The 15,604-nt window shown below is 46.4% G+C and overlaps 2 protein-coding genes across 2 annotated transcripts; one reads left to right on the forward strand and one right to left on the reverse strand.

Annotated features, from left to right (window-relative positions):
- Positions 1-394: 394 nt before the first annotated feature.
- fzd8a (frizzled class receptor 8a) lies at positions 395-2,729 on the forward strand (the record flags this gene model as incomplete). The annotated part of the gene is made up of 1 exon (XM_079234340.1): positions 395-2,729. The coding sequence occupies one exon, from the start codon at positions 395-397 to the stop codon at positions 2,138-2,140; it is 1,746 nt and encodes a 581-aa protein (XP_079090466.1). The 3' UTR covers positions 2,141-2,729.
- Positions 2,730-11,092: 8,363 nt separating this feature from the next.
- Positions 11,093-12,496, reverse strand: gjd4 (gap junction protein delta 4; the record flags this gene model as incomplete). Its single annotated transcript, XM_079234624.1, has 2 exons — positions 11,093-12,294; positions 12,433-12,496. 2 exons carry the CDS (start codon positions 12,494-12,496, stop codon positions 11,093-11,095), a joined length of 1,266 nt encoding a protein of 421 aa, XP_079090750.1.
- Between the last annotated feature and the right edge of the window lie 3,108 nt (positions 12,497-15,604).

The raw sequence follows: 15,604 nt of genomic DNA on the forward strand, positions 1-15,604 counted from the left end.
TGTGTTTTAGAGAAAGAAACAAGGCCCGCATCTCCCCGTTGACAGCGATCGGACAGCGGCAGCACGTGGGCTGTTTTGTGTTGTTGTTTTTTTTTATTACCGGACTGTGAGGATACAGAAAGCAGTTTCCACGAGAAGGTGTATTCTCCTCTCAGCCATCTTGACTGCTCGCCGCCCAGAAGGCTGTTTTCTCTCCTCCTCCTCCTCCTCCTCCTCCTCCTCCTCCTCCTGCTCCTCAGCTGAAAGTAAACACGGCTTGCACATTGCTTGCAACTCCGTGCAAGATCCCGAGAGAAGCGCGATGGGCTCGCCGCGCGACATCTAACCGGAGCGGAGGAGGCGACAGCGGACGGAGAGGATTTCTCGGCAACCAGAGCAGAAGAGGGAGGGAGGGATGGACCTGTTTGGGATGTACCTGCTCCTCTCGCTCGCTCTCCTGCCCCGATCCAGCTGCACCACGGCCAAGGAGATCACCTGCCAGGAGATAGCCGTGCCCCTGTGCAAGGGAATCGGCTACAACTACACCTACATGCCCAACCAGTTCAACCACGACACGCAGGACGAGGCTGGACTGGAGGTGCACCAGTTCTGGCCTCTGGTGGAGATCCAGTGTTCGCCGGACCTGAAGTTCTTCCTGTGCAGCATGTACACCCCGATCTGCCTGGAGGACTACAAGAAGCCTCTGCCGCCGTGCCGGAGCGTGTGCGAGAGAGCGCGGGCCGGCTGCGCGCCGCTCATGAGGCAGTACGGCTTCCCGTGGCCGGACCGGATGAAGTGCGACCTGCTGCCGGTGCAGGGCAACCCGGACACGCTGTGCATGGACTACAACAGGACCGACTCCACCACGGTGTCCCCCGTCCTCTCCAAGCCCACCAACCACCCCGCCAAGGGGCACAACCCGTCTAAAAGCAAGCCGAGCCGACCCGGCGCGCCGGGGAAACACAAGCCGCCCGCCGCGCCCTGCGAGCCGGGCTGCAAGTGTCTGGAGCCCATGGTGCCGGTCAACACGAACCGGCACCCGCTCTACAACCGCGTCAAGACCGGGCAGATCACCAACTGCGCCATGCCGTGCCACAACCCGTACTTTACGCACGACGAGCGCGCGTTCACCGCCTTCTGGATCGGACTGTGGTCCGTGCTGTGCTTCGTGTCCACTTTCGCCACCGTCGCCACGTTCCTCATCGACATGGAGCGCTTCAAGTACCCGGAGCGACCCATCATCTTCCTCTCGGCCTGCTACATGTTCGTGTCGGTGGGCTACATCGTCCGGCTCATCGCCGGGCACGAGAAGGTGGCGTGCAACCGGGAGTTCGACCTGGAGCACATCCACTACGAGACCACCGGGCCCGCGCTGTGCACCGTGGTCTTCCTGCTCATCTACTTCTTCGGCATGGCCAGCTCCATCTGGTGGGTCATCCTGTCGCTGACGTGGTTCCTCGCGGCCGGGATGAAGTGGGGCAACGAGGCGATCGCCAGCTACTCCCAGTACTTCCACCTGGCCGCCTGGCTCATCCCCAGCATGAAGTCCATCGCGGTGCTGGCGCTGAGCTCCGTGGACGGGGACTCCGTGGCCGGCATCTGCTACGTGGGGAACCAGAACCTGGACAACCTGCGGGGCTTCGTCCTGGCGCCTCTGGTGATCTATCTGTTCATCGGCACCATGTTCCTCCTGGCCGGCTTCGTGTCCCTGTTCCGGATCCGCAGCGTCATCAAGCAAGGGGGCACCAAGACGGACAAGCTGGAGAAGCTGATGATCCGGATCGGGATCTTCACGGTGCTCTACACGGTACCGGCCACCATCATCGTCGCCTGCTACTTTTACGAGCAGCACAACCGGCAGAGCTGGGAGATTACGCACAACTGCTCCAACTGCCTGCTGGAGCGGGACCGCAGCCGGCCGGACTACGCCGTGTTTATGCTCAAGTACTTCATGTGCCTTCTGGTGGGCATCACGTCCGGGGTGTGGATCTGGTCCGGGAAGACTTTGGACTCGTGGAGGACGTTTTGCACCCGCTGCTGCTGGGGCAGCAAGGGCACCAGCGGCTCCATGTACAGCGACGTGAGCACCGGGCTGACGTGGAGGTCGGGCACGGCCAGCTCCGTGTCCTGCCCCAAGCAGATGCCATTGTCCCAGGTTTGAATGGGAGCTTATGAGGACTGCTAATTGTTTGGGAGATAACCCATCACTCCCTGTCTTAAGCAATGTGCATGGTAATTAATGACCTGCTGCTGAGGTGACCCCCCTCTCTCTCTCTCTCTCTCTCTTTCGCCCCAACACACACACCTCGGTGAGTGTACCTGCACTCTCACAGGTGCGATTCCTCCCAGTTTGTATTGGAGGTACAAGCCTGTGGCTGAACAGGTTTGCTCCTCACTAGTTCACACAAAGAGCATTTGGGTCCTCAATGCCATTTTTAACACAGTGCCAAGATGACATTGTGTCAGCCAATCACGTCAAAGATGGTTTAAATTAAGCCTTAATAATAGTGCCCAAGTGTTTTTTTTGTGTGTGTGTTTTTTTCTACGGGTCCGTTCATTTTGTAATTTCTCTAAAAAAAAAAAATGTATTTATATAAAAGTTCTGTAAGAAAAAAAAAGCTGTACATTTGTGTATAAAAGAAAAAACTTTATAAGCTATTGTAAATTTGTACAAAGTGTAGATGTCTCTTTTTGTGAGGGAAAAGCAAATATGAGCTTTATTTTGACAATAAAACATTTTTTTGATCAATCTCAAACTCCCTGTGAACTTTTGCAGTGTTTTTTCCACCAATTTGCGAAGGAGGTTGTCGAGGCGCAATGTTTTTTCTTCTCGTGGTGACGGTCACCGTGTTGACGGTGGCAGCTTTTTGAGAGTGTGTGTGTGTGTGTGTGTGTGTGTGTGTGTGTGTGTGTCGTCCCCCCACTTCTTGCTAAAAAGGAAGCCCTTTTTTAACCATCAGAGACCGGTAATTAGAGGCAGGGGTTGAGTTGGAGCATCTCCATAATTGTTGAAGTCCTCTTCACATGCCTTGCCGAAGCCCGCTTTTCTTAATTTAGCAAAAGAGGGAGTGGGTGAATGGGGGTATAAATGCAGGGAAGGGGCCCTTTTCATCTGCAGAAACTTTGATCTTTCTTTTTTAACAGCCGAGAATAAAAGGTGGTGTGTATTAGGAGTGTCTGTCTGATGTGCCAAGGTTCCCCCTAAACGTCCCCATTTGGATGCTTTGATGGACGTCCTACGATTCAAAGAGCGTTTTGGAACCCCCTTCGCTTTTCTGGGTTTGTCAGAGCTGAAACCTGCCAGAGCCCCTGCGTCTTGTGTTTGGGGTGTTGTTTTTTTCTCTCTCCTCCTTCTTCTTCTTCTTCTCTTTTTTTCCGTAGGGGCCTGAATTGAAACATCTTCTCCCTCGGCTCAAGCTGTGTCAGCGAGTGCAGGGGCCTTGACATGAATGATATTGAAATAGCAATGAAAGCCCCACAGGTGGTCTGTTCACATGATCTCACATCTTAGGGCCCCCTAATCGAGGCATTTTCTTTTTTCTTTTCTTGCTACAAATGTATCTGCTTTGGTCCCAATTAACCCAATGCGCTGGCATAAGATGATACACTGTAACCCAGGGAAGAAATGCCTTTGATTTGCAGGTCAATGGTGACAGTGGGCTTTGTAGTGACTGCTTTGTTCCTGCTTTACTCCTTTACACTCCGACTGTAGACGTGGACCTCCACACACACAAAAACAGAGCTTCTTTTCACTGTAGTGCAGACGTGCATCTGTTGGGAGTGTAAATCAGCCGTATAAATCTTGCATCAGCGCTGTCAGCAAAAGACACAGGCAGTAAGAGATGGGAGTCGTAACAAAACTTTTCTCCAGATCAAAAAGAGAGGATGCTCGAGCGCTTCGCTTCCGCGCGGCTCGTCATTCTGAGTGTTTGTGTAAAGTTGGTACAGATCAAGTTTGGGAGTTTTAACTCTTCAGCTTTAACAAAAGAACAATGTAAATACTGCTCTGCTCTCTGTTTGGTGCACATGTAGCACGCAGGTTCATGCTCTGAATCGTTTGCGGTCACAGTTCCATCAAATAGTCTCAGTAGCTTTAACCGCCGCAGCTGGTTTTCTTTTTTCTGGTGTTTACCTCAAAAACCTCAGTGAGTGAGCAGCTCCAGCTCTCACTGCCAGCCGCTCAGCAGTGGCACCAATGTGCAGCTCCACCTAGTGGCAGAAGCAGAAGTGCACACCTCCACGTGCCTCCTTTTGCTTTGAGTGTTTAGAGCACTCAGCTCCTAAACTAACACAGGAAGTGAATGCTGATAAACTGAAGTTCCAATATGGAATGTGTATGGAAATGTTCACGTTCGTAGGATTCAGTGTGTAATGGGACGAAGGCCGAGCTGCGAAGGGGAACAATTCTGACGAGTGTGAAAGTTTAGCTGTTCTAAACGTGTAAACTTGGATACCTTTTGGAGAAATGTGTGTTTTTTTTAATATATTAATAAGTTAATGTTCAAAAATAATCAGCAATTATTTAAAACGATTGATCATTTCAGCAGAAATTATGGGGAGGAAAAGACCTATTCCCTGGTTTCAGCGTTTCAGATGTGAGAGCTTGCTTCTTTTTCTTTATCATCGTATTTTGGGAGTTTTGTAAAATGTCGACTGCAGTTGCAATGGGACATTTATTTTCACTACTTTTAACTTTTCAAAGACAAAACCGTTCAAAACAGAATCAATGAATATTTGAGTTACATAAAAATAGAAATTCTAGGGCCTCCATAGACGAGTATCACTTAATATCAGGCATTTATGAATTGTGTCCCAAGCGGCACGTATAGACAATACGTCATAACAATAAGAGAAACGTATCTCAGCTGCTTGAGTCGAGGCTTTTTGTGTGCACATAACTGTTGTCCTTACTTTAACACTCAGGAGTCGCTGCAGTCAGACCTTAAACTGGACTAAAAATTATATATTTAATGACATTTTTACGACCAAAGTTAAAGTTTAGGACCACTCTTCAGACATTTTTAAACACTAAACACATCGCCCCGGCTCCACAACCCAACTGTCCAGCATCTGAAAGCAGCGTTTCCTGGCTCGACCGTCACACACACACACACACTTTTAATTAACAGGTAAATGCCCGTTTCCTCCACAGGGGCCACCGACCCAAAGCACTGCAGAGTACAGGAGAAAGTATGCTAGTGCCATTCAGGGGACTTTCACACGGACAGGCTGGGTAGCAGTGCAGGTCTGGACTTTATGGTTTAGTTGAACTAGTATTTCATGGATCTGATCTTATCAGGTCTTGTTCATGGCCTGGAAATAAACAACTGTTTTCTCTGCAGGGCCCCATCGGAGCCGAGGTGGGAGCTTCTTAAACAAATCTGGTGACGAATAAACCTCTCCGACCCGAGCGGGAATCCAGAAGACGAGCTTCCACGAGGCTGATTGAATCGTCTCCTTCACCCGCCGTCTCTATACAGATGTTAAAGCCTCATTCGTGGAGTCAGGAGCAACGTTCTGACATACTGGAACATCAAATATTGATGTGAGGCAGACACAGAGGGGAGCAGAGAGGATGATGGGCCGGCCGTGATGCTGCTATTGATCCTTGTGATACATCTGGGAGAAGGTTGCATCTCGTGCTCTGCATTAGTCGCTTTGGTATTAAAGATGGCAGCAGACAATTATACCAGACCATATGTGGTGTTTCTAATATAGAAGACAATAGAAGTTACAAAAACGTGACCTCAAATTTGAAGCTGTGGACATTTAAACGTTTAAAGCCCCCTCGTGGGATTACATTAGGATTCATAAATACGCCAGTTAGTCATTCCTCTTTATTTTCCAGATGACATCAGTGGAAGATGAACAATAGCAGTAAAGTTTCCGTGAGTGCGTTCCTCCGTGCATGAAGCATAACGGTGACCTTGGGTTTCTGTGACCCGTTTGCATTCCCGTTGGAGCTCCTGACCTCCAGCTCAGACACGCCGTCCCCAGCTGGCCACTGGACACGGCAGATGTTGGAAAATAGAGGGGTTCGGGCTCCGTGGTTACGGTTCCTAGGGGGACTCGGACGTCATCGACGCTGTAGCAGTTTGGTGAAATAAAATAAAATGAAATGTTTTGTCGGTGGGGCCGTTTTTTAACCAATAAACGCTTCACTTCAGCAGCTATGACGGAGCCTCACGGGAGATACCAGCAGTGGCCGACTCCCCGTTGGCACAGCAACAATGCCCCTGTGGTTTAGTAGTCCTTACAGAGCACCCCTGCTGCCTGCTCCAATCCAAAGACCCCCCACCTCCACACACACACACACACACACACACACACACACACACACACACAGCGGCAGAACACTGTGTTCCCTCAGTCCTTCACTGACTGACTGACATTTACACAAAAGGAAAAACTTCTTTCATCTGAAGCGCAGAGTGTTTTGCCAGATTCACTCTGGGTGGAGGGGTATGGGTGTGTGTGTGTGTGTGTGTGTGTGTGTGTGTGTGTGTGTGTGTGTGTGTGGCGGGGGCTTAAACCAACCAACGTGGCCGCATTCATCATTGAAAATGGGTGTGACGTGTCGGTTCTGATAATAAATAAACAGCAGAAGAACAATCGGAGGACGCGTGAGAGCGATGCTGCTGTTTATAGTAATACCTCGACGCACAAAGTGTGTCACGTGTTAAGTCACACACAATGCAACCTTTAAGCATTTGACATCATGTTATTTATTGAATGCAGCAGTTCTGTGCAGTCACAGAGGTCACACCTCCTTTAAAAAATACAACCATTTGATATTATTCAGACATATTTGGAAAAGTATGCTGAAAGTCATATGTAATAAAAGGTATTAGAGGACACATCTTGTGTCATTATTATGCTGTAAAAGTGTTTGTCACACCACACCTGGGTCATAGGCTGCAATCCTGTGCCTCCATCATATCGATAAAGGAGCCAAACTGAATATAATGTTGTTCAGCTAAGACATCATAATTTGTTTAAAATATACTATTCATTTTCCCTGAAGCTTTCGTTTTAATACTGCTCATCTTCCAAAATGAAACTTTATTAAACGCAATACCCAGTTGTGTCCACTTGAGGGAGCCATTAACTAGACGTTGTCTTTCTCTCACAGCTCCGACTGGACAATATCATATAGAATGGATGTGGACACTGACAAAATTTCACATTTTGTCCCTGTAAAGATGAATTTAAGACACATATTATTTTTGTTTCTTTCACTGCATTCGTTGTCTCATTGGGATAACATGGCCACTGCTGTGTGTCCCTGACTTGGACCTTCATGCGGTCGGGTTTAGGGGACAGAGTGACCCCGTAGACATCCAAATGAAGGAATAGATGCCAGAAGGTTGAATCACAGGCTGAACGTACAGCGGCTTCCTGCACCTTGTATATGAGGTAGGTCATGAGCTAGAGGAAGCCACTGAGCAGGTCAGTCCCAGCGAAGTGAAGATCCAGAACAAACAGGAGGAGTCGATCCTCACAGAAAGAGGAGCCACGATCGCCTCCCTGGAAAGTGAAAATGAATCTTTTGGGTTTTATCTCGCTGCATCCGACATGTAAATTGTACTTTCTGTGCATGTCGCACATCTTATCCAGTTCATCCAGACAGCCCTGGGACCCGGGTCTTTTTGTTCTCAGTGACCAGACGAGTTACACGTTCTTTATAAGTCTGAGGAATGAGAATGAAGAGATTGGTGACTCCCAATAAAAGACAATGATAATGAACGAGGGGCAGCGGCAGGTTTCGAATAATGGGAACAGAATCGTACAGCTGGAAGGGAAGATTAACTTTCTGTGAAGGTGCGTTCAGTTTAAGAGTGGAAAGAAAAAAGGAAAGACGTTTAAATGTTTGCTACAGGAAACTTCTGTGCACAACAAAAAGGTATTAGAAGATATTCCGAGTTAAAGCTGTTTCTAATAGTTAAGTTTTCTTTTTAGAAATGTTTAATGTTGGTTTAAAGGCTGCTTTCATTGTTGAAAACAGTATTAGACCATCCCTAGTCAAATGGCTATGAGGAGGAATACAGGAGGATGCTGTACGTCACAGCTAGAAACTGAGCAGGTCATCACTTTGATGTGATCTGGAACATTACCTTTAGTTAAAAGCTGGACTAGTTGAGTGTCCTGATAAAAAAACATTTTTAAAAAGTCTGAAAAAACACCTGTTTTAACTACTTAATGAAGTAGATATTTGAACTGCAAAATATAGATAAGGCCTATGACTGGCTTGTTTTTTGACTTTATATATTTTTATTATAGTTTGTTTTAACTATGTTTTTTTAATTCTTACTATGTACTGGCTCTGATTATTTTGAATGAAAAGTGAGTTACAAATAAAATACATTATTATTATTAATGTTGCTCGACCTCAGCCCTGCTTCAGCCTCCTGGCTGTCCGAAGGTAAAGGAGCATGTGAAAAGACACAATGGAGCAAGTCCTGACGGGCGAGCCTCCTGGCTGCTGCTCCGCTTTCTGTGGGGCATAATCATCAGCGCTGGACACACCTGTGACAGCGGCCGCGCTCCATTGTAGCGTGCAGCAACACGCGGCCTGAAAGAAACAGCACACAGACTTTCCCTGTTGTCATTGCTAAGGGCTGACTGACCACTGCAAAGAATGCTGCTAACCAAACAGGGCATTAAGGGGAAAATAAACAACTAATAATCCACATTCCACATTTGCCAGAAAAGGACTCAAATCAATCTTAAATGGCACTTAAACTGTGCTTTAGTACTCAAGGACTTAGTTAAGATTAAATGCAAAGATTGGGGTTTAATATTGAAAAGGTTTACAGTGACTGTAAACACAAGACAGGACACAGAGGGTGGGGTGTGGGGGGGGGGGGGGGCATGGCTAATCTATGCCTGGGGCCCCTGAGCAGGTTAATCTGGCCCTGCCTGCCTGACCTGTGTGCCTCCAATTTTAAAAACATCCTTTTGCCCCCTTTAATCTCAAAATGATATCTTGCATGCTTCCCTTGTCAGTAAGGGCCCCTTTTAATTATGTTTTTAAAATCTATCGGACAGGAGATGCAGGAGGGAAATACATGTAAAAAGGTGTCTCTACCTGAGGTGATTTAACGAAGGAAAGTGTCACGACCCAAATGTTTTATGAAGATACAAAAATTCACATATATAAATATGTCACCACAATGCCAAAGGGCGCCTGAATTCAAGTGTTGGATTTAAAATATGGCAGCATTTCACATTTTGCGTCACTGGAGGGCAGCAGGATTTAATGCTCCAGCATTGGTGAAGCCAAGACTGCAGCACAATGGACTGGATCCAACCAGAGCAGCCACAATAAAGTGCTTTGCAATGTAACACACGCATCAATGTCACAGACTAAAGTCAATGAGATGTAGAAACGTAAGAGATCAAACTATCAAAGAATTGTTTACTTTATAAAGAAACAAACTTTACATGAAATAGTTTATCAAACTGTAGATACATTCAATTGTTATTGTATTGGAAGATAGCTATAAATTGGTTGGAATATGACTTCTATTAAGAATACATTGCAATATAAAAAGGAAATAATAGGTGAGCATAAAACATAAATTATTAAATTGTTGTACATTGGATACTACAACAAAGACATAACTTATTAAAACATATAATGTAAGAAGTCACTTCCTTATGGCTCCGCTTTACATGAACAGTAACCCAAAAGTTACACAATCTACGCAGACTACACAAGTGTAACTGAGTCCACTGGGTGCATGTAGGTGTGGTGCCCTCCTGAAACCCCCCGTGGTCACCCTCATGACGGGCAGGGTGCAGCCCTCAGCAGATAGGTGAGACATGAGGCTGGGCCGCTTTTGTTGTTGCCTTCAAAGAGACCACAAGAGGAGGAAGATCAAGAGCTATCCGTTTACACAGAGACCGGCCCCACAGCTATAGAGCGGCAGGTGCAACTGTGATGATTTACTGTGGGAGTCTCCTCACAATCATCGGTGTTAGGTCGTTCAGGGATTTCGAGAAAACACACTGACCGGTTGCTAAAAACCTGGAAACATTTCAGCAAATGTCAATCAAACGCTACAGAAACCCAACTATAAACAGTACACTGTCTATGATTGAGAAGTGTTAGTGGGAGTGTCTGGCCCACATTGATCTGAGCTTTGATCAAGGTGAAACTAAAGCCATAGCCAGCAGGGAGCACATATCCTGAAGGGCAACAGGCCACGCTGCTCTTTTGCAGAGCTCTGCTGTGCTCTATTTCTGGTGACAGTATATGTCCAGACTTGTATTCCTCCTATGCTCCGCGAGGCCCTGAAATAGAGTGACAAGCCGTCTCCATAAATACAAAGCCCCTATGGGGAGCATAATTGCTTTGAGAGTCTATGTCGGCTTTAGGGTCCTTCATAGTGTCCTTCGCTTCTGACGGAGGAATCCTATTCCATTCCATGAGTCCGATAACACCACCTCAGACAGATTATTGTCTTTTCATTTGGGCCTGACCTACTTATTCCAAAAGGTCACCCAAACATCCAAGAACAGGGCCTGAAGGCTAACCATGTCCTTTGACCCCAGTGACCCAAACACAAAAGAGATGGTGGTATCATGTGGAGTGGGGGTGGGGTCACATATGTGGGACAGGTCAAGGCCTGCCTTTGTCTATGGACAGTGTGTCCGGGAGGTGGGGGAAAAAGCCAACAAGGGAAGAAACAGGTGCTCTCTTTTACATTTTCTCAAGGTTGAGGTTTGTTCAAGGACGCTGAAGGCCAGAGCGTCCTGTCATTCCTGACTCGTTTTGCTCAGAGAGTTCCTATTCAGGACTTGACTTCTTGTCACTTTTCATCACTCAGATAGCGCCTCTCAAAAGGCAACGTGATCTGATGGCGTGATGAAATCACAGAAAATACAAGTGTGCCTTGTGGGTCGAAGGTGTCTTGTGAATGCATTGCCATTGTGGAATCTCCTCACGTGGCAGTGCAGTGTGCATTTTAAAATAGAGGCAGACAGCTTGCCAGGATGTCAGCTCCATCACTGTGGAAGCCTGGGGTTATCTCTGTCTGTGTATCACATTGCTTCCACAGCTATTTGTCCCATCCGTGTGCTCCAAAATAAACAGGAAATAAAGCAACCCTCACACCCACTCAGATCTTTTCTCTTCATCATTGGTCTGTAGCTCTGCGCCGCTACCCAGCTCAACCAGCGTATACTGACCCACCCTTCTGGCACACATTGCTGTGGAAACGTCGCCAAAGGGCCCTGCTGGCTCCCTGGTGGAAGACCCTAGATCCCGTCTGGGCGGAGGTGGCGGTTTGAGTCGACCGCGTTTGCTAACACGGATTGATCTGGGTGTCCCCATTGGCTCGGGGGTGCACAAAGCCACCTCGCTGCCATTCCTTTCCAGAGCTTCCTCTTGGGAAACAGAGTATCCATTGTTTCCGTTGGTGTTGTAGCCTTGGTGTCCTGGAGAGCGTGGAAGAGAGGAGCGCTGCAGGCAGGGTGGTTCCGGACCTAAAGCAAGCCCTCCACAAGAGCCCTTGCTGCCTCGCCTTTTCCGGAAACTCCCTGTGTGACCAGCCTCTGCTTCTTGTTCCTGCACAGCCGGTGAATCGTTCGGGTCTATTCCTCTTGAAGCTCCTCTGCCTGAAAGGAAACACTGCTCTTCCTCACATATCTTCTCCACCACCATCATCTTGCTCTTGCTCTTCTGCCTCACCGAGCGCTTTATGGCGCAGATGAAATCCAGCACGTTTAGGAAAAGGGACAAAGCAGCCCCGCCGAGCATGAAGTTGAGCATCACGGTCTTCTCAGTGGGCCTGGAGATGTAGCAGTCCACCTGGGTGGTGCACGGTGGATGCTGGCACAGGAACCTCCTGGGGATGTAGAACCCAAACAGATAGTAGTGAGCTGCCCCAAAACCTGCCTCTAGCAACGTTCTGACCAACAGATGGAGGATGTAGGCTCCCGTGAAGCACCGGGCCCACCCTCGCTCAGCCATCTTGTTTACAGAGGTCTTGCTGAACGGTTCCTGCCGGATCTTGACCAACGGCAAGGCTTTGGTTGTACCCGTGGGGTTCATATCCACAGTGAAGCCGCTCGAGACCTTATGGACCACGTAGATGATGAAGACGATGTAGGGGACACACAAGGTGACGAGCTGCACCAGCCAGAAGCGGAAGAGAGAGATGGGAGAGAATAGATCATAGCACACGTTGGCACATCCGGGCTGAATGGTGTTACAGACGAATCGCTCCTGCTCGTCCTGGTAGAGAGGATAACCAGCCAAGAGGAGGATCAGCATACGGAGGAAGAACATCACAACGAGCCACACCTTACCTGAAAAATAAGCACGTTGGTATCAAAAATGGGCTTGAGATATCACTTTGAGGTTTATAGGTCTCTAGAAAAACCCACAGATCTCACTGCACAAACATAACACAGAAACCAGTTAATTTGTCAGTTAAGTCAACTCACCCATCAAAGTGATGTTGTGAATGACAGAGATAAAGATGACCTCAGAGGCACTTGATCCCGTCATGTTTGCAGTGCTCAAGGCCCACCAAAGTCTTCCAGTTTCAGGCCACAAAGTAACCCCCTGCACCTCACTCCCTGTCCATACACTTCTCCCCTACTCTCCCGAGGGGCACTTTGGCTTCCAGTAGCACAATAACCTCCGGGATGACGGACATAGAGTCCCCTCAGCAGTCTCTCTCTCTCTTTCTCCTGGAGGGATTATGTGCCGGGTTCCGGGAGGTAAAATCCAGCGTAATCCACCCAAGTCTCAGAAAGACCCATGTAAATACTCTGTCTGGCCTCTTCCTCTGTTCCCTGCAGACAACAGTCTGTCCTCAGACAACAGAAGACAGGAGCGAGCCCCATTGTGGGTCTATTCTTAACACACTTCCAAAAGCACGTCGCCGTCCCTGGCATTGCAGAGATATTTTGGTGCCGCTGGTCGTCCTTCCAGGAGAGGAACAAGCCTCCGAGCTTACTCACTCTAGATTGCTGTATTAGGTTCTCAAGCACAATGGCAAACGTGTTAAAACTGACTGCTCCATCAAAATACAAGCAGTTAGTGCTGCATCTTCCAGTGATAAAACAAAGCAGCATGTAGATATGCAGAACCATAGATTGGATTAACTCATGAAATGTTAGTGGGATGTAAACTGTATTTCCCCACAGCTCATGCCAGTTTATGATGTCATAAGCACCTACTGTCTAGTCATTTTATATGGATAAGCAATTAAACTATTTGTATTTATTAATCTAGTGTACAAAAGGAGTTCATATATGATCAAGGAACCAGATTTACACCGTTCCATTTAAAAACATAAAAGATTAAAATAAGCTTCAACAAATGATCATCATAGTACACACCTCCCTCATGAAATGATTTTACAGAGGACATGAGTTCCTTTCACACAGGCTGCATCCACCCTCATGGACAAGGTCTCTGGTGGGACACGTGGCCAAAGACAGTTGGCTTGGCTCAGAATCACGACAGATCAATGGTCATTAGCACCCCCATACTGGCTCACAGTGAGAATCCCACGCGGCTCATTTTGGATTGATAGCAAAACTAAGATTTGGAATATATAATGGTTTGTGTTGAAAAGTAAATAGTGTGTGAAGTAGAACTTTTTGCTTGAAAACAAACAATACTGTTTAAAATGTAGTTTAAGGCTAAAGTAAAGGACATGTTTACTCTTAGAAAATGTAATAATTCTAATACCTGTGTATTAAATACACATTAATAGAGATGGGAATGTCCTGTAACAGGGTGGACATTTTTTCTTGCTCACATGTAAAGAATTACTCAACATTTTTTGTCAATCATATCCTGAGCTTGACCAATATATCACACATACCTACTCTAAAATATGAGTCCGCCTTGCTCTCGTGAGGTTATCATTGACCATATGTGCATGGCTTCAAAGCAATTCGGACACAAATCTAACCGGCATGCATTGTGCGATCGTCGGTGATCAATTCTGCACAGGACTGGCTCATCTCGAACGAGCTTAATAAAATGGCGTAGACATGATCATATGGTCTCACCGACCGATGCCAAGATAAGATGGCTGCCACTGCCTTTTACCTGTTCAGAATCTCTCTACAATCCTTCAGGGATCACCAGAACAAAAGGCCATCCATTCAATTTTATTTTGGTCATGTCATGTTGTGGAGAACGTCCTGTCATAGAGACTTAATGTGGCTTGAAGCGTGAATTTCTGCAAATCTTATTTCTAAATCAATTCTTTGAAAAAGTAAACCATTAAAACAAGTTGGTCCTTGATAAGTTATATTAAATAAAGTAGTTTAGTTTAATAAGTGGTTAAATGAGAGATAATTTAGTCATAAATAAGATAGGAATAACTCCTTATAGTTATGTAATTAAACGATCCTAAACAATATCAAAGGTCCACAATGGGTTATTGAATGAATGAATGCATTCAAAACATGAAGTGATAGTTGTGGGGTATAAAATGTTTTGGCCATAAAAAATTAAGGACTGCATGCTTTTACTGCCTGTACCTCGCTCTCTAGCTCCCTTTCCGGTGGGCAAATGTTGCAGGTCTGTAGCAAATATCTTGAAAGGCAACACTTTGCTCCACAGCACAGCTCTGCGTTTACCCGCCCAGATGTCAGCTAGAAAAAAAAGGTATTTTAAAAGTTGTGCAACTTTGGCTTGTAGATGAACACGATGTCACCACTGATTCAAGGTCATCCTCTTGTTGAACAGGGACGTACATCCTGATGTTCTTATCTTGACAACATGACTCCAAACTTGAATAAAAGGTAATTTTTTGAATGACGCCAACATCGTAACACAAATGAGTGAAAGTAAAGCTCCAAAACCAACCTGAGGTAAAACACCGTCTTCAATGAAATACATTCACTACAATTACTTTGTTGCTATTTTCAACCTCGGTTTACTTGTTTTCTAGACATGTAAAAACTTTTTTTTTTAAATCTACATACCTGCCCTGAACCCTCCGCTGTGTAGATAGATGTACATCTCAAAGTAGTCGACCATCGCAGAGTAGCAGCCCTGAGGGAGTCAAACACACAATGTTATGAGTCCAGTTATTCTGATCAAGAAAAGTACACAATGTGGGTGTGGGAGCGTGGGGGGGAGGTCAGTTTTTGGACCTCTGTATTTCTAGAAACCTGTTCATGTGTTGGGAAATAGTTTTTTTTAATTTCCAAGTGATCAACCACTAACTTAAGATGACAATGATGAAATAGTATTTTGATCAAATGCGCTCTATGCATCAAGTCTGCCATGAATGTCACATAGAAGATCGTAAAAGCTTTTATTTAGAAGTTGACCCCGCAAGCTGCAGCTGACCCAAATGTTGTTTCCTTAGCAACATGGCCGCAGCAACCCGTCCGTTGAAACATTAGCTTCTCGTTGTTGCGTCGATAAAGTGTCAGGTAGCTCCTTCAGTACTGATCCAGCAGAGTCTCTGAATGTCTGGATAAACCGCCACTACAGTACTGTTCAGGGGGACCTCTGCTATGCCCATTAAGACGTCGTATAATATTACGTAGACATTATCGAATTGATCGTCGAAATTGAGAATCAACACTTAATGGAAGCGTTTGTCTTTTTAGTCATTTTGTATAAAGATACATTAATATT

The sequence above is a fragment of the Taurulus bubalis genome (assembly GCF_910589615.1).
Source record: "Taurulus bubalis genome assembly, chromosome: 18".
Lineage (NCBI taxonomy): Eukaryota > Metazoa > Chordata > Actinopteri > Perciformes > Cottidae > Taurulus > Taurulus bubalis.